An 18857-nucleotide genomic window follows, 5' to 3' on the forward strand; every position below is an offset into this window, starting at 1 on the left:
CCTCAGTCTTTGATTCTTATTATATCTTACAAATATGATGTAAAACACTGGGCACAATAAAGTTGCTTAAGATTCTTCTTATAAAACATTTTTACCTAGATTTGTGTGATAGAGAAAAGGAGGCCTGAGCCCAGGCTGTTATCATATGCACACTAGGAGGATAAGACTGAGTGTCAAAGATATGCATCATTCTGTGGAGTGGCTGCAGTAACTTGTTGGTTCTGATTATCCTAGGGAAAAAGCTAAGGCACTAGTAATGACTAGGTGCAGCAAGCCCTGGATTCACTGAAGAAAAGTGTTGGAACACCAGAATTGAAAACAGAAATGACAAAATTTTCACAATGCTGAGTAAGACAGGTTAAATAAGAGTAGGGTTAGGACAGCTAATTCTCAGGAAGAGGGACGGGGTTCTGTTGTTTAGTCACTAAATTGTGTCCAACTTATTGCGAATCCATGAACTGTAGCCTGCCAGGTTCCTCTGTCTGTTGGATTCTTCAGGCAAGAATACTGGAGTGGGTTTCCATTTCCTTCTCCATCGGATCTTCGTGACTCAGGGATCGAACCTGCATCTCTTGCATCTACCTGCACTGGCAGGCATGTTTGTCACCAGTTGAGCCACCAGGGATGTTCAAAATATTTTTTCTTTATTGATTTGGCTGTGCTGAGTCTTAGTTGTGGTGTGCTCGATCTTCTAGCTGCAGCATGCAGGATCTTGAGTTGTGGCATGTGGGATCTAGTTCCTCTATCAGGGATCAAACCTGGTCCCCCTGCATTGGGAGCATGGATTCTTAACCACAGGACCACCAGACCACCACAGGAGTCCCTCCAGGAACAGGTATTCAGGGGCAAATGCAGGATAGTCTGAGGCATTATTTGAACACATTTATTCTTAACTCCCTTGGTTCACTTCTCTTTTGCTATCATCATCTACTCTAATGAATAGTAGGTTAAAAACCTTCCTATGGTTTGATTGTGCAACAGTCAGAAACTGATCCATCAAGTCTAGAAAACACTTTGATATTGCCATGAGTATTCCTAGCCACACTCAGGAGTCAAAAAAAAAAATTTAACTAGATATTATTAATTAAGAAGTGGAGTTACCTGAAAGATCTTTCCATGCTGATTGAAATTCATCTCATTTTTTTCTTTTGCTTGAAGCTTTATAGGTTGTTAATTATATGTGTATATAATTCACTGAACTATGTATCTCTCAGTTCCTTAATGAAATCAATAGTAATGATGAAGTGGGAGGTTTTGGTTTCATTTTGGTTTTTGCAAGGATTTGGGATGCTCTCATTTGGTGGTTTTTTAATTATTATTTTTTTGGCTGTGCTGGGTCTTCATTGAGGCACTCAGGGCACTCAGGCTATTCACTGTGGTGTGTGCACCACAGGTGGGCTACTTGCCACAGGTGGGCTCAGCAATTGCAGCACACAGGCTTAGTTGTGACATGTGGGATTTAGTTCCCTGACCAGGGATCGAACCCAGGCCCCTTCATTGGGAACATAGAGTCTTATCCACTAGACCACCAGGGCAGTCCCAGGGGTCTCTCATTTGGAACAAGATAATGCTTGAGTGGGCTGTTAACGTCTAAGGGAAGTTTTCTAAATATAGGAAAAATGTATTAAGATAGAGATGGGAGGATGCTTCATAATTCTGGTGCCTTGGGATGGTTCTAAACATATACTTTACATATGTTGATTGTTTACAGCTTTTACTTACTTTTAGTAACTACATGTCTTTAATAATGTTTGTTTAATAAATAGCTACTGGGAATTCTCTCAGTATATGCAAGATACTGAACAAGACTTTGAAAGGAAAACTGATACAAAGGACACCGCTTCTGTTCTAACTAGACTTTGTGATGTTAGACCCCAGGTGATGGTGAAGGGAGGAGGGACTTCATAGATGATGCCAAGTTTCTGGGCAGAAAATACCAAGGAAGGTGGTGCCATTCTAAGAGTAGATAACATAGGCAGGATAGCAGGTATGCAGTGGCATTTGCAGCTAGCAGACATGAAGGAGGACACAATGAGTGAAGGAATTTGGGTTTTAGTTCATATATCATCTGTTTATATTTATGAGTGGCACTTGGACAAATAGATCTTGAGTAAAAGAATAAGAATAGAGTTAATGGAGTCTGTTTGGAAGTCATATGAGGAAATATCACTTCTAAAGGTATAGGAGCCATTCATATGTTCCAAGGGAAATGGTATGGAATGGAAAATCATAGAACCTTGGGAAATAGATGACAAGGAAAGGATAGAAATGGCAAAGGAATTTGGAGGAAAAAAGGAGCTCAGTCTTGTGGGAGTCAAGAGAGCAGAATTATTGAAGCAGGCATGGGTGACTAACAATGCAATGATTGGAGAAAGAATGAGTGACTCCATCATAAACAAGATTCATCATTATTCAGGGAAAATTATGTTAAAATCAGCAATAAAAATTGCTAAGTTGATTTTTTTAACACTAGAATAGGTTTTATATTTTCATCCAGCTTACTATTAATATGAATTTTATTTGTCTTGGTAACTCAAGCACTGATCATTCAAATTGTGAATTATGAGTGACAATGTGTTCTAGCAAGTGTTTGGCATAGTGTTTGGTCATAGTATTCAACTTTTCCATAACATTTTTCTGTTGAGTTTATTACTTTGTTGGTAAATTCTTAAAATTATTTTTTGCTGTTTTGACCTTGCGGCGGGCATTTTTGTTTACTTAAACATTTGCATAGAATAAAATTTATTTAAACAGTTGCATAGAGTAAAATTCAGTTTTTTGGTATTTAGTTCCATGAATGTAGAAAAATGTACAGTCATGCAACAACCACTAATATCAAAATTCCCCAGGGCTGATCCGTATATATAGTATTATGAAAGTGTTAGTGACTGAGTTGTAGCCGACTCTTTGTGACCCCATGGACTGTGGCTCACCAGGCTAGTCTGTCCATGGAATTCTCCAGACAAGAATACTGGATTGGGTTGCCATTGCCTTCTCCAGTGGATCTTCCCAACCCTGGGATCAAACCTGGGTCTGCTGCATTGCAGGTAGATTCTTTACCATGTGAGCCATCATTTCAGTTCAGTTCAGTTCAGTTGCTCAGTCATGTCTGACTCTCTGCGACCCCATGAACTGCAGCACACCCAGCCTCCCTGTCCATCTCCAACTCCCGGAGTTCACCCAAACCCATGTCCATCAAATCAATGATGCCATCCAACCTTCTCATCCTCTGTCATCCCCTTCTCCTCCCACCCTCAAATCTTTCCCAGCATCAGGGTCTTTTCAAATGAGTCATCTCTTTGCATCAGGTGGCCAAAGTACTGGAGTTTAAGCTTCAAAATCAGTCTTTCCAATGAACACCCAGGACTGATCTCCTTTAGGATGGACTGGTTGGATCTCCTTGCAGTCCAAGGGACTCTCAAGAGTCTTCTCCAACAACACAGTTCAAAAGCATCAATTCTTTGGCACTCAGCTTTCTTTATAGTCCAACTCTCACATCTGTATATGACCACTGGAAAAACTGTAGCCTTGACTAGATGGACCTTTGTTGGCAAAGTAATGTCTCTGCTTCTTAATATGCTGTCTAATTTGGTCATAACTTTCCTTCCAAGGAGTAAACGTCTTTTTATTTCATGGCTGCAGTCACCATCTGCAGTGATTTTGGAGCCCAGAAAAATAAATTCAGCCACTGATTCCACTGTTTCCACATCTATTTGCCATGAAATGATGGGACTGGATGCCATGATCTTAGTTTTCTGAATGTTGAGCTTTAAGCCAACTTTTTCACTCTCCACTTTCACTTTCATCAAGAGGCTCTTTAGTTCTTCTTCACTTTCTGCCATAAGGGTGGTGTCATCTGCATATTTGAGGTGATTGATATTTCTCCTGGCAGTCTTGATTCCAGCTTGTGCTTCTTCCAGCCCAGCATTTCTCATGATGTACTCTGCATATAAGTTAAATAAGCAGAGTGACAATATACAGCCTTGATGTACTCCTTTTCCTATTTGGAACCAGTCTGTTGTTCCATGTCCAGTTCTAACTGTTGCTTCCGGACCTGCATATAGGTTTCTCAAGAGCCAGGTCAGGTGGCCTGATATGCCCATCTCTTTCAGGATTTTCCAGTTTATTGTGATCCACACAGTCAAAGGCTTTGGCATAGTCAATAAAGCAGAAGTAGATGTTTTTCTGGAATTCTCTTGCTTTTTTCAATGATCCAGCGGATGTTGGCAATTTGATCTCTGGTTCCTCTGCCTTTTCTAAAACCGGCTTGAACATCTGGAAGTTCACGGTTCACGTATTGCTGAAGCCTGGCTTGGAGAATTTTAAGCATTACTTTTAGCATGTGAGATGAGTGCAATTGTGCAGTGGTTTGAACATTCTTTGGCATTGCCTTTCTTTGGGATTGGAATGAAAACTGACCTTTTCCAGTCCTGTGACCACTGCTGAGTTTTCCAGATATGCTGGCATATTGAATGCAGCACTTTCACAGCATCATCTGTCAGGATTTGAAATAGCTCCACTGGAATTTCATCACCTCCACTAGTTTTGTTCGTAGTGATGCTTCTTAAGGCCCACTTGACTTCACATTCCAGGATGCCTGGCTCTAGGTGAGTGATCACACCATCGTGATTATCTTGGTCGTGAAGATCTTTTGTGTACAGTTCTTCCGTGTATTCTTGCCACCTCTTCTTAATATCTTCTGCTTCTGTTAGGTCCCTACCATTTCTGTTCTTTATTGTGCTCATCTCTGCATGAAATGTTCCCTTGGTATCTGTAATTTTCTTGAAGAGATCTCTAGTCTTTCCCATTCTGTAGTTTTCCTCTATTTCTTTGCATTGATCGCTGAAGAAAGCTTTCTTATCTCTCCTTGCTATTCTTTGGAACTCTGCATTCAAATGGGTATATCTTTCCTTTTCTCCTTTGCTTTTCACTTCCTTTCTTCTCACAGCTATTTGTAAGGCCTCCTCAGGCAGCCATTTTGCTTTTTTGCATTTCTTTTTCTTGGGGATGATCTTGATTCCTGTCTCTTCTACAATGACACGAACCTCCATCCATTGTTCCTCAGGCACTCTATCAGATCTTGGCCCTTAAATCTATTTCTCACTTCCACTGTATAGTCATAAGGGATTTGATTTAGGTCATACCTGAATGCTCTAGCGGTTTTCCCTACTTTCTTCAATTTGAGTCTGAATTTGGTAATAAGGAGTTCATGATCTGAGCCACAGTCAGCTCTTGGTCTTGTTTTTGCTGACTGTATAGAGCTTCTCCACCTTTGGCTGCAAAGAATATAATCAATCTGATTTCAGTGTCGACCATCTGATGATGTCCATGTGTAGAGTCTTCTCTTGTGTTTTTGGAGGAGGGTGTTTGCTATGACCAGTGTGTTCTCTTGGCAGAACTCTATTAGTCTTTGCCCTGCTTTGTTCTGTACTCCAATGCCAAATTTGCCTGTTACTCCAGGTGTTTCTTGACTTCCTACTTTAGCATTCCAGTCCCCTAGAATGAAAAGGACATCTTTTTGGATGTTAGTCTAGAAGGTCTTGAGCCATCAGGGAAGCCCCTATATAGTATTATGGATACTGTTTAAAGTCCTTTTTTAGATTACTTATCATGAAGTGAGTTGGATTTTCTTGAATATGATGTTTGCAAGATACTTCTGCTAGGGTTTGGGGAAGACATTCTGGGCAGCCTTCAGGTTTTTTTTCTTCATCACCTTCACAGAATCAAACCACTTCCTTCTTAAACGGCTCCTCTGAGCCTTTGTGTTACCACTCACTGTAAACTATGCGAGGTGCAAGAGGGCTTCTTCTGCCTTTATTCCTACATGCAATAGGAGAGAGAGATTTTGCAATTTGCTATGACCTCCTTCACCTTCAGGAAGTATATTTTTGTAATCATTTTTCAGAGATCTGTCACTACTGGCCATGTTGTTATTGTTTGAACTTCTTTCTGCCTTACTCCCTGTGTGGTACATACTAACTCTGCTGCACCTGGGTACTGTTACATATTTTTGGAGTCTGTGAAAAATATGTCTTCTAGTTTTGCTAAAAAGAGGGATTATGCAGTTTTTGTTGTTGTCATTAACTGTGTGATTTTGCATGTTATCTGGAAGGAGCAGATAGAAGATCCTGTTTAACACATCCAAGTTCTTGAAGTCTTTCCTTTAACTGCCCTCATCCCTGCCTTTCTCTCAATCCCTTTCCTTGGCTCACACATTAAGCTCTGGTATCCCCCATACTGCCAACTCCTCTTATTCCTACATCACTTTATTAAAGCATGTAGTATTTCCTATTATATCCTAGACCATGTTATCATTTCCTGAACATATAATTTCAAAGTTGATCCACTTTTTCCTGTTATCCTTTTGACTTGTAATGCCCTTTTATTCTTTCCCTGATTAGTATACTCTTGTTCATACTTCATGAGCTAAAAATGTGTATTGACTCCTTTAGGAAGCCTTCTTTGACATCTCCTCAACTGTTGTTGTTTCTGACTCTTTGTGACTTCATGGACTGCAGCACACCAGGCTTCCCTGTCCTTTAGTCTCTCCCGGAGTTTGCTCAAATTCATGTACACTGAGTCAGTGATGCTATCTAATTATCTCATCCTCTGCTACCTCCTTCTCCTTTTGCCTTCAGTCTTTCCCAGCATCAGGGTCTTTTCCAGTGAGTCAGCTCTTTGTATCAGGTGGCCAAATACAGGAGCTTCAGCTTCAGCATCAGTCCTTCCAACGAGTATTCAGGGTTGATTTCCCTTACGATTGACTAGTTTGATCTCCTTGCTATCCAAGGGACTCTCAAGAATCTTTCTCCAGGACCACAATTTGAAAGCCTCAATTCTTCAGCCTTCTTTATGGTCCAACTCTCAAATCCATACGTGACTACTGGAAAAACCATAGCTTTGACCATATGGACCTTTGTAGGCAAAATGATGTCTCTGCTTTTTAATACACTGTCTAGGTTGGTCATAACTTTCCTTCCAAGGAGCAAGCATCTTTTAATTTCATGTCTACAATCACCACCCACAGTGATTTTGAAGCCCCAAAAAATAAAACCTGTCATTGCTTCCACTTTTCCCCCTTTAATGTGCCATGAAGTGAGGCAAATCAATCTCTCACCTGTGTTTCCATAGCACACTGTCCCATTTTCACTGCACTTACTTTGTTGCTTTTAATATTTATATATCTTATTATCAAGCCAGTGAGTATGCCCTGCATCTATGTATTGGCCTGTCAATATAAAACTTGAAAATCCTTGGTTTCTTGGACTCTACTTGCAAATCTCCTATAATGAACAGCACATACCTTCATTTGGTCTCATTTGACTTTCTACTGGTCAACTGAAGGGTGCAATATTTTGAGTCACTAGATTTCTATATCTAGTTTTGACAATTTCAAAGCAATTTTACTATTCTTAGGATGTTACTGGAACTCCTCTAGAATTGAAGCCTCATTAAAAAAAAAAAAACTCGGTAATTACTAATAGAAGTTATTCTGCATTCCAGGTGATGCAACTGTGACAATAGCTCACAGATATACCCCCAAAGAGCAACTGAAGATCCATACTCTGTTGGCAGATGTTATCATAGTTGCTGCAGGTAAGCCTTTAGTGCCTGTTATTTGTTGAAATGTCACATCAGCAGACTAATTCCTTCCCTGGTTGCTGACATGTCTATAAGAATAGCTTCTTGGAAGAATTAGGTATATGTACAACTAACTTCCATTCTGTCTTTTGGTAGTCATGATACTGGTCCATTATGCCTGTGTTAGCATTTGTTACTTCATTATGGGAAAGCAAAACAGTCTTTGGAATGACAGATTAAGCACAAGAATGAACGTGTACTTTGACAATTACTTTGACTGGTGTAATTGGTTCCAAACATGAATAAGTTAAGAGGAGACTGGTAGGAAATGCTGTTGAAAAGGTAGTCAGGGCTAGCTCATGTAGGATCTTGTAAACCCTCCAGGGACTTTCATATAAGCCAAAGATGGCTGTGAGCAAAAGATTGATATGGTTTGGCTTATGTTTTTAAAATATTACTTATATTGTGTCAAGGAGAATTGATTCTAGAACAGTAAGAGTAGAAACAGAGAGAATAGTTATTGCACTTCTATTTAATGAATCTCAATTTTCCCTTAATTGGTTTTATATTCAAACATACAAAGAATTCTACCCTTCACTTCTAACTTTACTCTTGCCACATAGTATTTCTGCATTACAGATGACTGTGACTCTTCTTGTTTTATCCAAGGCTTGAATGGTGGCATTTTTCACTTTGTTTATCAATTAGATGTTACTGATAATTTCTAGACTTTACAGTTAAATTGTTGAATATTTTCAAACTACAAAGGGAGGGTAAAAGTTCCAGAAAAAATTGAGTTTGATGAAGAGAATGATAATAGTTTAAGTTAGTTTCAGTCAAGTTTAACTGACATTTAAATAATATAGACCCTTCTTCTGGAACTCAGAATATATATGTGATGATTCCAGGTGGAGTAATTTGCCTCTTTGTAGTGTAAAAATAGAAATATTACATTTTCATGAAGTCACCACTAAACTGGTAAAGCTAATCACATTTCTTGTTTTTCTGAAAAACTATATTCAAGAGATATCAAATGCAAATTTTTGAACTGAGTTGACATAAATAAGACATCAGATGTTTAAAGAGGCAATAAAAGTTTTTATACCATAGGTCAACATTAAGTAAAAAGCTGTGCAGCAGCTGATATATTAGCAGAGACAAACACTGACTCCTTTTTAGAAATACTAGGATTCACACACCAGTCTCCGGATTTGGTGAACAGAGAGAAATTAGAGTGATCTTCCTGGTTTATCTCTAACTTTAGACAGAATGAAATTTACATTATCTTTAAAAGGTGCTGTTGGCTCCAGTATTACCAACTTGTAAAGACTGTTTCACCATTGGCCTCATTTCCCATTTATCAATTATGACATTAAATGCGTATTTTCTTCTAGTGGAGTAACATCCCTCAGTGTTCATTCAGTTCATGGTTTTTTTTTTTGGATAAAAAATGACAAATGTGTGATCAAAATCCTCTTTTCAGAACCACTGACATTCTTCGTGACTAAATCAAAGCTTATGTCACAAGTATACATTCTTGAGTTCCTCTATAGACTCACCATATGCTCCTTTGTAAAGGCTTAAATCAGCACTTTGTAAAAGGCAGAGGAACAAGAGATAAAATTGCCAACATCCATTAGATCATAGAAAAAGCAAGAGAGTTCCAGAAAAACAACTTCTGCTTCATTTACTATGCTAAAGCCTTTGACTGTGTGAATCACAACAAACTGTGGAAAATTCTTCAAGAGATGGGAATACCAGACCACCTTGCCTATCTCCCAAGAAACCTGTATTCAGGTCGAGAAACAACAGATAGAACCAGACATGGAACAACTGACTGGTTCCAAACTGGGTAAGGAGTACATCAAGGCTGTATGTTGTCACCCTGCTTGTTTAACTTCTGTATAGAGTACATCATGTGAAGTGCTGAGCTGGATAAAGCACAAGCTGGAATCAAGATTGCCGGGAGATATATTAATAACCTCAGATATGTGATGACACCACCCTTATGGCAGGGTGAACTAAAAAGCTTTTTGATGAAGGAGAAAGAAGAGAGTGAAAAAGTTGGCTTAAAACTCAACATTCAGAAAACGAAGATCATGGCATCCCATCCCATCAGTTCATGGCAAATAGATGGGAAAGCAATGGAAACAGTGAGAGAATTTATTTGGGGGGATCCAAAATCACTGCAGATGGTGTCTGCAGCCATGAAATTAAAATACGCTTGCTTCTTGAAAGAAAAGCTATGACAAAGCTAGACAACATATTAAAAACCAGAGACATTACTTTGCTGACAAAAGTCCATCTAGTCAAAGCTATGTTTTTTCCAGTAGTCATGTATGGATGTGAGAGTTGGACTATAAAGAAGGCTGAGCACCTAAGAATTGATGCTTTCAAACTGTGGTGTTGGAGAAGACTCTTGAGAGTCCCTTGGACTGCAAGGAGATCAAACCAGTCAATCCTAAAGGAAATCAATCCTGAATGTTCATTTACAGTTTATCACTCACTATGCAGCAGCAGCAGCACGCACCCCTGGCGGAGAAGGCAATGGCACCCCACTCAAGTACTCCTGCCTGGAGAATCCCATGGATGGAGGAGCCTGGTAGGGCTGCTCTTTAAGTCTGTAGACGGGATTTGATGACACATCCATCTCCTTCCAAGAAACGAAGTCAGTGCCGGCTCTTCAAGGATCCTTCTGTCTCATACTTGCCCTTTGAAGAGCCCAGGAATCTGAAGAAATAACCATTGGCAAGGCTTCTCCGCCTTGATTTCTGTTACTGTAGCAAGTAGACCATCTTCACTGCCCTTCCAGTTGTTTTCCATCAGGAGCTTTTCTCTTATGTCCTGATGGAGACAGACATTCTTGAGCCAACCTGGGCCCAGATTATTTCATGAGAAGCAGAATTGGGGAAGGCATACAGAGTAAGACTTGGGGGCTTCTGCTCCTCTGGTTCTGGTACTTATGGCAAGCTTTCGGTAAAGAAACAAATATTCTTTATTAATAAATAGTTCTTTTTATGGAATAATCTAACAAAATCAGATGCTGTTGAAAGAATGACCTAATAATAACCCAGTGATAGCTACTTCTACATGTATATATCTATGTGCTCAGTAGCTCAGTTGTGTCCGACTCTCTGCAGCCCTATGGACTGTAGCCCTCCAGGCTCCTCTGTTCATGGAATTTTCCAGGCAAGAATACAGGAGTGGGTTTCCATGCCCTCCTCCAGGGAATCTTCCTGACCCAGAGATTGAACTGACATCTCTTGCATCTCCTGCATTGGCAGATGGATTCTTTACCACTGAGCCACCTGGGAAACCCCAATATCATATCTATATAACTATACTTATATCGTCTATACCTGTATCATCTATGTCTCTCTATCTATGCATCTTATGTATCTATATCTGTATCTGTCTATCTTTATCTCTGAATCCCTTCACTGATGTTTCGAATACACACGCACACATTTGTTCCTCTTCTAAAACGCTGATTTCTGGGACTTCCCTGGTGGTCCAGTGGTTAAGAATCCACCTTCCAGTGCAGGGGATGTGAGTTCAGTCCCTCGTCGGGGAATTAAGATCCCACATGCCATGGGACAACTAAGCCCTTGCATGGCAACTAGAGAGAAGACTTCACACAGCAAGGAAGACCCAGTGCAGCCAAAACTAAATGAAATAAGATAATGAAATGAAATAAAATACTGATTTCTAGTCATAAAGCAGAAGAAATAAAATGAAATAAAATAGCAAAAAAAAAAAAAAAAATCCTGAATGTTCATTGGAAGGAATGATGCTGAAGCTGAAGCTACAGTACTTTGGCCACCTGATGGGAAGAGCTGACTCATTTGAAAAGACCCTGATGCTGGGAAAGATTGAGGGCAGGAAGAGAAGGGGACGACAGAGGACGAGATGGTTGGATGGCATCACCGACTCAATGGACATGAGTTTGAGCAAGCTCCGGGAGATGGTGAAGGACAGGGAATCCTGGTGTGCTGCAGTCCGTGGGGTTGCAAAGAGTCAGACATGACTGAGTGACTGAACAAAAACAACAATTCAGCACTGAATATAAGGGGTTAAAAATAAGACAGGAAAAAGACAAAGGAAAATAAGAGAAGAATTGATGCTAAGGAGGAGCCAAGCCTATATAAAATGAACAAGTGAAAGTGTTAGTCCATCAGTCATGTTCGACTCTTTTCAACTGCTTGAACAGTAGCCTGTCAGGCTCCTCTGTCCGTGGAATTCTCCAGGCAAGAATACTGGAGTGGGTAGCCATTCCTTTCTCCAGAGGATCTTCCCCACCAAGGGATCTAACCCAGGTCTCTTGCATTACAGGCTAATTCTTCACTTCTGATCCAACAAGCCAGGAGGTACTCAGGCCCCTAGCTAGGCCACTGTGGAGACTCCATAAGCAGCAGCCACCCTGCTCAGGATAGCCTCTTACCACCAGAGGGTGCCAGTCAGGTGTGCAGCTACTGCAAACAGCTAGTTGGACACACTCCATCCTTATCCTGAGGGAGAAGACATTTTGAATGAAAGCAATGCGATCATGTCTTACTCCTGCCTTGTATTATAGTTCTAATGCCTCCAACTATTAATAGATACTAAAGTATTCTGAAATCTGGAAGACTGACCTATACAAAGCCCTCCTGTCATCCCCAAGAAATAAACATTTGGATAATGGGAAATTTCAGGGAAGAAAATTGAGAATTATAAGAAATAACTAAAGACTGCTACATTTCCACTCCCTTAATAAACACCTGGAGAATTTAAGGGTAAAATATGTAGATATTGATAAATGATGGTAAAGTATAAATTAATGTAAAAAAGAAATTCCATGGAACCAGACGATAAGAAAGAAATATTTCTAAAATGACCACATCATCATGTGTGGGGAATAAACAAATACAATTAGCAGTGGGTATTAAAGAAGGAGATAGTGATCTAATAGCAGAGTTGCTGGAACAGGGAGGGCTAGATCGTTATCTTAATGAAGATGTCAGCATGAATGGAAGCAGTTGCATCTAAAAGTCAGGAACAGTAGAAGGAGGAGCAGGGTGTAATGTATCAGAAAGTTTAATAATGTTTGAGAAATGACAGTACAGAATGTAAGGATGAAATCTCAGAATGAGCTTGAACAAGAAAAAGGTAAAAAAGGAAATCATTTTGTGAAGATCCTGGGACATGAATAAAATTAGCTTATATTAACTTCACCCCTCCAGTTTCTCAAATTCCCATAGGTTTAACTATGCATCCCTTACATTTTAAATATCTACTTTCAAAAATCAAGAATTGGACTAATTTAGAAGCTCAGACTTGAAAATCAGATCGTCAGACTGCTTCCCAAGTAGCCCTAGTGGTAAAGAACCCACCTGCCAATGCAGGAGACATAATGACACAAAGGTTGAATCCCTGGATCGGGAAGATTCCCTGGAAAAGGGAATGGCTATAGCAAGAAGAGATAAGAAAACCTTCTTCAGTGATCAATGCAAAGAAATAGAAAAAAACAACAGAATGGGAAAGACTAGAGATCTCTTCAAGAAAATTAGAGATACCAAGGGAACATTTCATGCAAAGATGGGCTCGATAAAGGACAGAAATTGTATGGACCTAAGAGAAGCAGAAGATATTAAGAAGAGGTGGCAAGAATACACAGAAGAACTGTACAAAAAGGATCTTCACTACCCGGATAATCACGATGGTGTGATCACTCATCTAGAACCAGACATCTTGGAATGTGAAGTCAAGTGGGCCTTAGGAAGCATCAGTACAAACAAAACTAGTGGAGGTGATGAAATTCCAGTGGAGCTATTTCAAATCCTGAAAGATGATGGTGTGAAAGTGCTGCATTCAATATGCCAGCAAATTTGGAAAACTCAGCAGTGGCCACAGGACTGGAAAAGGTCAGTTTTCATTCCAATCCCAAAGAAAGGCAATGCCAAAGAATGCTCAAACTACTGCACAATTGCACTCATCTCACATGCTAGTAAAGTCATGCTCAAAATTCTCCAAGCCAGGCTTCAGCAATAAGTGAACTGTGAACTTCCTGATGTTCAAGCTGGTTTTAGAAAAGGCAGAGGAACCAGAGATCAAATTGCCAACATCTGCTGGATCATCGAAAAAACAAGAGAGTTCCAGAAAAACATCTATTTCTGCTTTATTGACTATGTCAAAGTCTTTGACTGTGTGGATCACAATAAACTGTGGAAAATTCTGAAAGAGTTGGGAATACAGACCACCTGACCTGCCTCTTGAGAAATCGGTATGCAGGCCAGGAAGCAACAGTTAGAACTGGACATGGAACAACAGACTGGTTCCAAATTGGAAAAGGAGTACATCAAGGCTGTATATTGTCACCCTGCTTATGTAACTTCTGTGCAGAGTACATCATGAGAAATGCTGGACTGGAAGAAACACAAGCTGGAATCAAGATTGCCAGGAGAAATATCAATAACCTCAGATATGCAGATGACATCACCCTTATGGCAGAAAGTGAAGAGGAGCTAAAAAGCCTCTTGATGAAAGTGAAAGAGGAGAGTGAAAAAGTTGGCTTAAAGCTCAACATTCAGAAAATGAAGATCATGGCATCCGGTCCCATCACTTCATGGCAAATAGAAACAGTGGAAACAGTGTCAGACTTTATTTTTTTGGGCTCCAAAATCACTGCAGATGGTGATTGCAGCCATGAAATAAAAAGACGTTTGCTCCTTGGAAGAAAAGTTATGACCAACCTAGATAGCATATTCAAAAGCAGAGACATTACTTTGCCGACTAAGGTCTGTCTAGTCAAGGCTGTGGTTTTTCCAGTAGTCATGTATGGATGTGAGAGTTGGACTGTGAAGAAGGCTGAGCGCCAAAGAATTGATGCTTTTGAACTGTGGTGTTGTAGAAGACTCTTGAGAGTCCCTTGAACTTCAAGGAGATCCAACCAGTCCATTCTGAAGGAGGTCAGCCCTGGGATTTCTTTGGAAGGAATGATGCTAAAGCTGAAACTCCAGTACTTTGGCCACCTCATGCAAAGAGTTGACTCATTGGAAAAGACTTTGATGCTGGGGGCAGGATAAGAAGGGGACGACCGAGGATGAGATGGCTGGATGGCATCACTGACTCAATGGACGTGAATCTGAGTGAACTCCAGGAGTTGGTGGTGGACAGGGAGGCCTGGCGTGCTGCAATTCATGGGGTCGCAAAGAGTTGGACACGACTGAGCGACTGAACTGAACTGAACCCACTCCAGTATTCTTGCCTGGAGAATTCCATGGACAGAGGAGCCTTGTGGGCTACAATCCCTGGGGTCGCAAAGAGTCAGGACACGATTGAGTGACTAACACAGAGAAGCTCAAATCTGAAAATCAAGATTGCCAAACTGTATTTAGAGATAAGAAGTTCGAGTCTCTATAGCTACCGCTGAGTTCACAGAAAGCATGAATCTGTTTCTAGGGTATTTTCCTGTACTGTGCTTACAGCACTTAACACCTGTGTGTGGTTGTCAGTCACCTTCACTAGACTAGAGCAGGGACAGGGCTGGATTTTGTTGTTGTAGGCTGTTTTTCTAGCCAAGTGCTTAGAACAGCATCTGACCCATAATGGTACTCAGTAAATGTGTACTGTAATTCATCTTGAGATTACAATTGGAGCAAGGATTTCTTCAAATTGATATAAACTTATCTGATAAATATGTAAGAATACTTTTATAAGGATGAAATTGTTAGTGTAAGATATTGGTTGATTTGCTAAGAGACAACATTATTTTTATGACTACTAAACTTCTTACTTTGTCATTGTAAATTGATAAAGCCATAAAAGTGAAAGATATGTTTATAAAAAATCAGTTCATGTCACTAGGTGAATGAATGGATTGATTTTAAAGATTAAAAAATTATTAAGATCAAAACTTAGAGCAGGATGAAGAAAATAAAGACAGTATTATAGACATCTAAAATATAGTAAGAAAAGAGGAAGATAAGGGGGAGGGATAAATTAGGAGGTTGGGATTAACATGGCTCAGTGGGTAAAGAAATTGCCTGCAATGCAGGAGACATAGGAGATGCAGGTTTGACCCCTGGATCAGGAAGATCCTCTGGAGGAGCAAATGGCAACCCACTCCAGTATTCTTGCCTCGAGAATCCCATGGACAGAGGAGCCTGGCAGGCTGCAGTCCACAGGGTCACAGAGTTAAGACACAACTGAGTTGCCAAGCACACACACTCTGTGTAAAATAGATAATCAACCAGGACTTACTGTAAAGCACAAGGAACTCTACACAATACTCTGTAATAACCTATATGGAAAAAGAATCTGAAAAAGAATAGATATATGCATATGCATAACTGAATCACCTTGCTGTATACCTGAAACTAACACAACATTGTAAATCAACTATACTCCAATATAAAACAAATTTTAAAAATAAAAATATAATGAGAGTATTAGTTGAATGAAAAGAAGTAGTTCAGGGGAAGGCTAAATTGGCTTTGTATAAGATAATGATAAAATAGGGGAAAGTAGCCAGATTAAGGAACCAATTTTAAGAATATGGATAAAGCCTTTGGCTCACCCACATCTCATGCTTACAGGAAACTGGGGGATGTCTTTAGTTTGTAAAAGTTGTAGGAATCTTGATTATCCAGACAAGATAGGCAGTGTTTTTCCCAGACATTGTCCAAAGGACCCTCCACCCATCTGAGTAAACTCTGTGGAATTAGCTTCATTCAGAAGATGAGCTGCTGAGTCAATGCTACTAGCATATTAACTTCTGGTTGCAGAGTGTCATAGCCGGTGAAAGCTGGTGTTTTGTCCACTAAGCTCTCTCTGCCAGCGTGATGAATGAACCTTCACAGTCGTAACTGAAGCGTCTCTATTGCAACACTTTTAATGATGGACACTGTAATATAAAACAGGATAAATGGGCAGTTCAGTAATTTGAAATATTCATACTTACTTGTCATAAAATGCAAGCTGACCAACTAACTTCTTTCCACTGCTTCTCCCATCATATTATCAAGTTTTAGACACACTCCCATTACGCAACATCCTAGGCTCAGAGCTTTCCCTCTGGTAGGTTTCCTCCACCTTGAAGCCAGGTTAGTAAATTTCAGGATGGCAGGAAGTTCCAAGGGGTGGGGCATGGAAATACTCTACTCGAATATCTGAAGTTCATGCAACTCGGGAGTGGAGCTTGCTCACTCACAGTCCTGGGTGCTTCCTGAATGGATGCTCACCCATTTCACGGTCTCACTGAAGCTACTGTTCTTCTTGTATCCTATTTCTGATTCTTTATCTTGTCCCCTTTGGCCTCTGTTTCTCCATTTAGAATTACTTTCTGCTTTCCTAAATTTGTCATTTATCTCAAATTTTTTTCAGTTATTTTCAGTGGTATAGAGTAGTGTAAAAAGAACAGGCCTTGGGAATTTCCTGGTGGTCCAGTGGTTAGAACTCCATGCTCTCACTGCCAAGGTCCTGGGTTCAATCCCTAGTTGGAATTATTATTTATTATGTTTTTATGGCATGTCTTTAAACATTTTATATCATGAAATATTTAAAATCTTCTTTTAAAATATAGCAAAAGAACAATGTTGCAAGCATCAATCAAGTTTGTCATATCTAAATGTTGTTGTGTTTTCAATTTCTACATGCTGTACATTTCTGCAATTTGCTTTGTTCTGGTTAACATCATGCTTTGGAGATTTGCCCATATAAATACATGCAGCACTAGTTGTATAATACTCAGTTGACTGAGTATCCATTTTCTGTTGATGGATATGTATGTTATTTCCAATTTACTGCGGTTGTAAAAAGTGCTGTAGTGCTGTACAGAAATAAATCTGTACATATTTCCTCAGGCTCATTCTTTCTTTCAACAGATATTAATTTTGCCCTCCATCAGGTGCTAGAAAACAAAGATACATAAATTATAGATTCAGTTCTTAGGAAATTCAGAGCCTAGCAGAGGAGAAAGATGTACAAATTAGTATAATGCAGTTTGATGATACAGTATTAGAAGTATTTGTGGGGAGATGTGTTTATGTCTGGTTATCTATCAAAGAGAGAAACAGAAAGACAGACAGTAGAGAGACAGAGAGACAAAGACCAAGAGGGACAGAGACAAAGATAGGGAAAAACAGAGAAAGAGAGACAGAGACAGACAGACAGAGAGACAGAAAGACAGAGGATGTGTCACTGAGGAGGAGTGACAGCTATGTTTCACTGACCCTGAAGGCGAAATGATTGAGTGGGGTCCCATCCCACAGAGTGAAGAGAAATTCCCTGGGAAGAATCACAGGGAAGGGGCCTTCTGGAAGCTTAAAACTGTAAACTACTGTGTGTGTGTGCATGTGCGTGTGCTTGGTTTCTCAGTCTTGGCTGGTTCTTTGTGACTCCAAGGATTGTAGCCCACTTGGCTCCTCTGCCCATTGAACCTTGCAAGCAAGAATTCTTGAATGGGGTGCTATTTTCTACTCCAGTAAAACACTGTGCATGTATCAAAAAATGTTCAGTTCAGCTCAGTCGCTCAGTCGTGTCCAGCTCTTTGCGACCCCATGGACTAGAGCACACCAGGCCTCCCTGTCCATCACAACTCCCGTAGCTCACAAACCCATGTCCATCAAGTCGGTGATGCCATCTGACCATCTCATCCTCTGTTGTCCCTGTCTCCTCCTGCCTTCAATCTTTTCCAGCATCAGGGTCTTTTCAAATGAATCAGTTCTTCGCATCAGGTGACCAAAGTATTGGAGTTTCAGCTTCAGCATCAATCCTTCCAATGAATATTCAGGACTGATTTCTTGACTGATTTCTTGTAACTCTTTCAAAATGATGCTTCTTTGTGAGTGGTGAAAGATGAAACAGCATTCTGAAAGAGCCAGACAGCAAGATAAATGAAGAGATTTGGATTTTATCATGTCAGTTATGGATTAGCTTTATTTATTTTTTGTAACATACCACTTCACTTTTAATGTAAGAAACTTACAAAAACATGCTTACATTTTCCCCTTCCATCTTCTGTGCTACTATTGTACATTTTACTCATGTATAGTAGTAAACCCCAGGATACGTTGCTGTTATATTTGCTAAATACTCAATTATATTTACAATAAATTTTAATGAGAAAAATATTTCATAAATATTCATGTATTTCTCATTTCTCATATCATTTTCTCCTAACCGGAAGAACTTCCTTTATTATTTCTTTTTAACTTTTTATTTTCTGTTGTAGTATAGGTGATTAACAATGTTGTCATAGTTTCAGGTGCACAGCAAAGTGATTCAGTTATACATATACA

The 18857-nt window shown here is 39.8% G+C and overlaps 1 protein-coding gene across 1 annotated transcript in view; it reads left to right on the top strand.

Moving 5' to 3' along the window:
* MTHFD2L (methylenetetrahydrofolate dehydrogenase (NADP+ dependent) 2 like) overlaps positions 1-18857 on the top strand; it is a 147230-nt gene that overhangs the window by 62006 nt on the left and 66367 nt on the right. The window contains exon 6 of the mRNA XM_068975452.1: positions 7504-7596. Coding sequence (XP_068831553.1) covers positions 7504-7596 — 93 coding nt within the window. The remainder of the gene's footprint in view (positions 1-7503; positions 7597-18857) is intronic.

Source organism: Capricornis sumatraensis, chromosome 7 (assembly GCF_032405125.1).
Source record: "Capricornis sumatraensis isolate serow.1 chromosome 7, serow.2, whole genome shotgun sequence".
NCBI classification, from domain to species: Eukaryota; Metazoa; Chordata; class Mammalia; order Artiodactyla; family Bovidae; genus Capricornis; species Capricornis sumatraensis.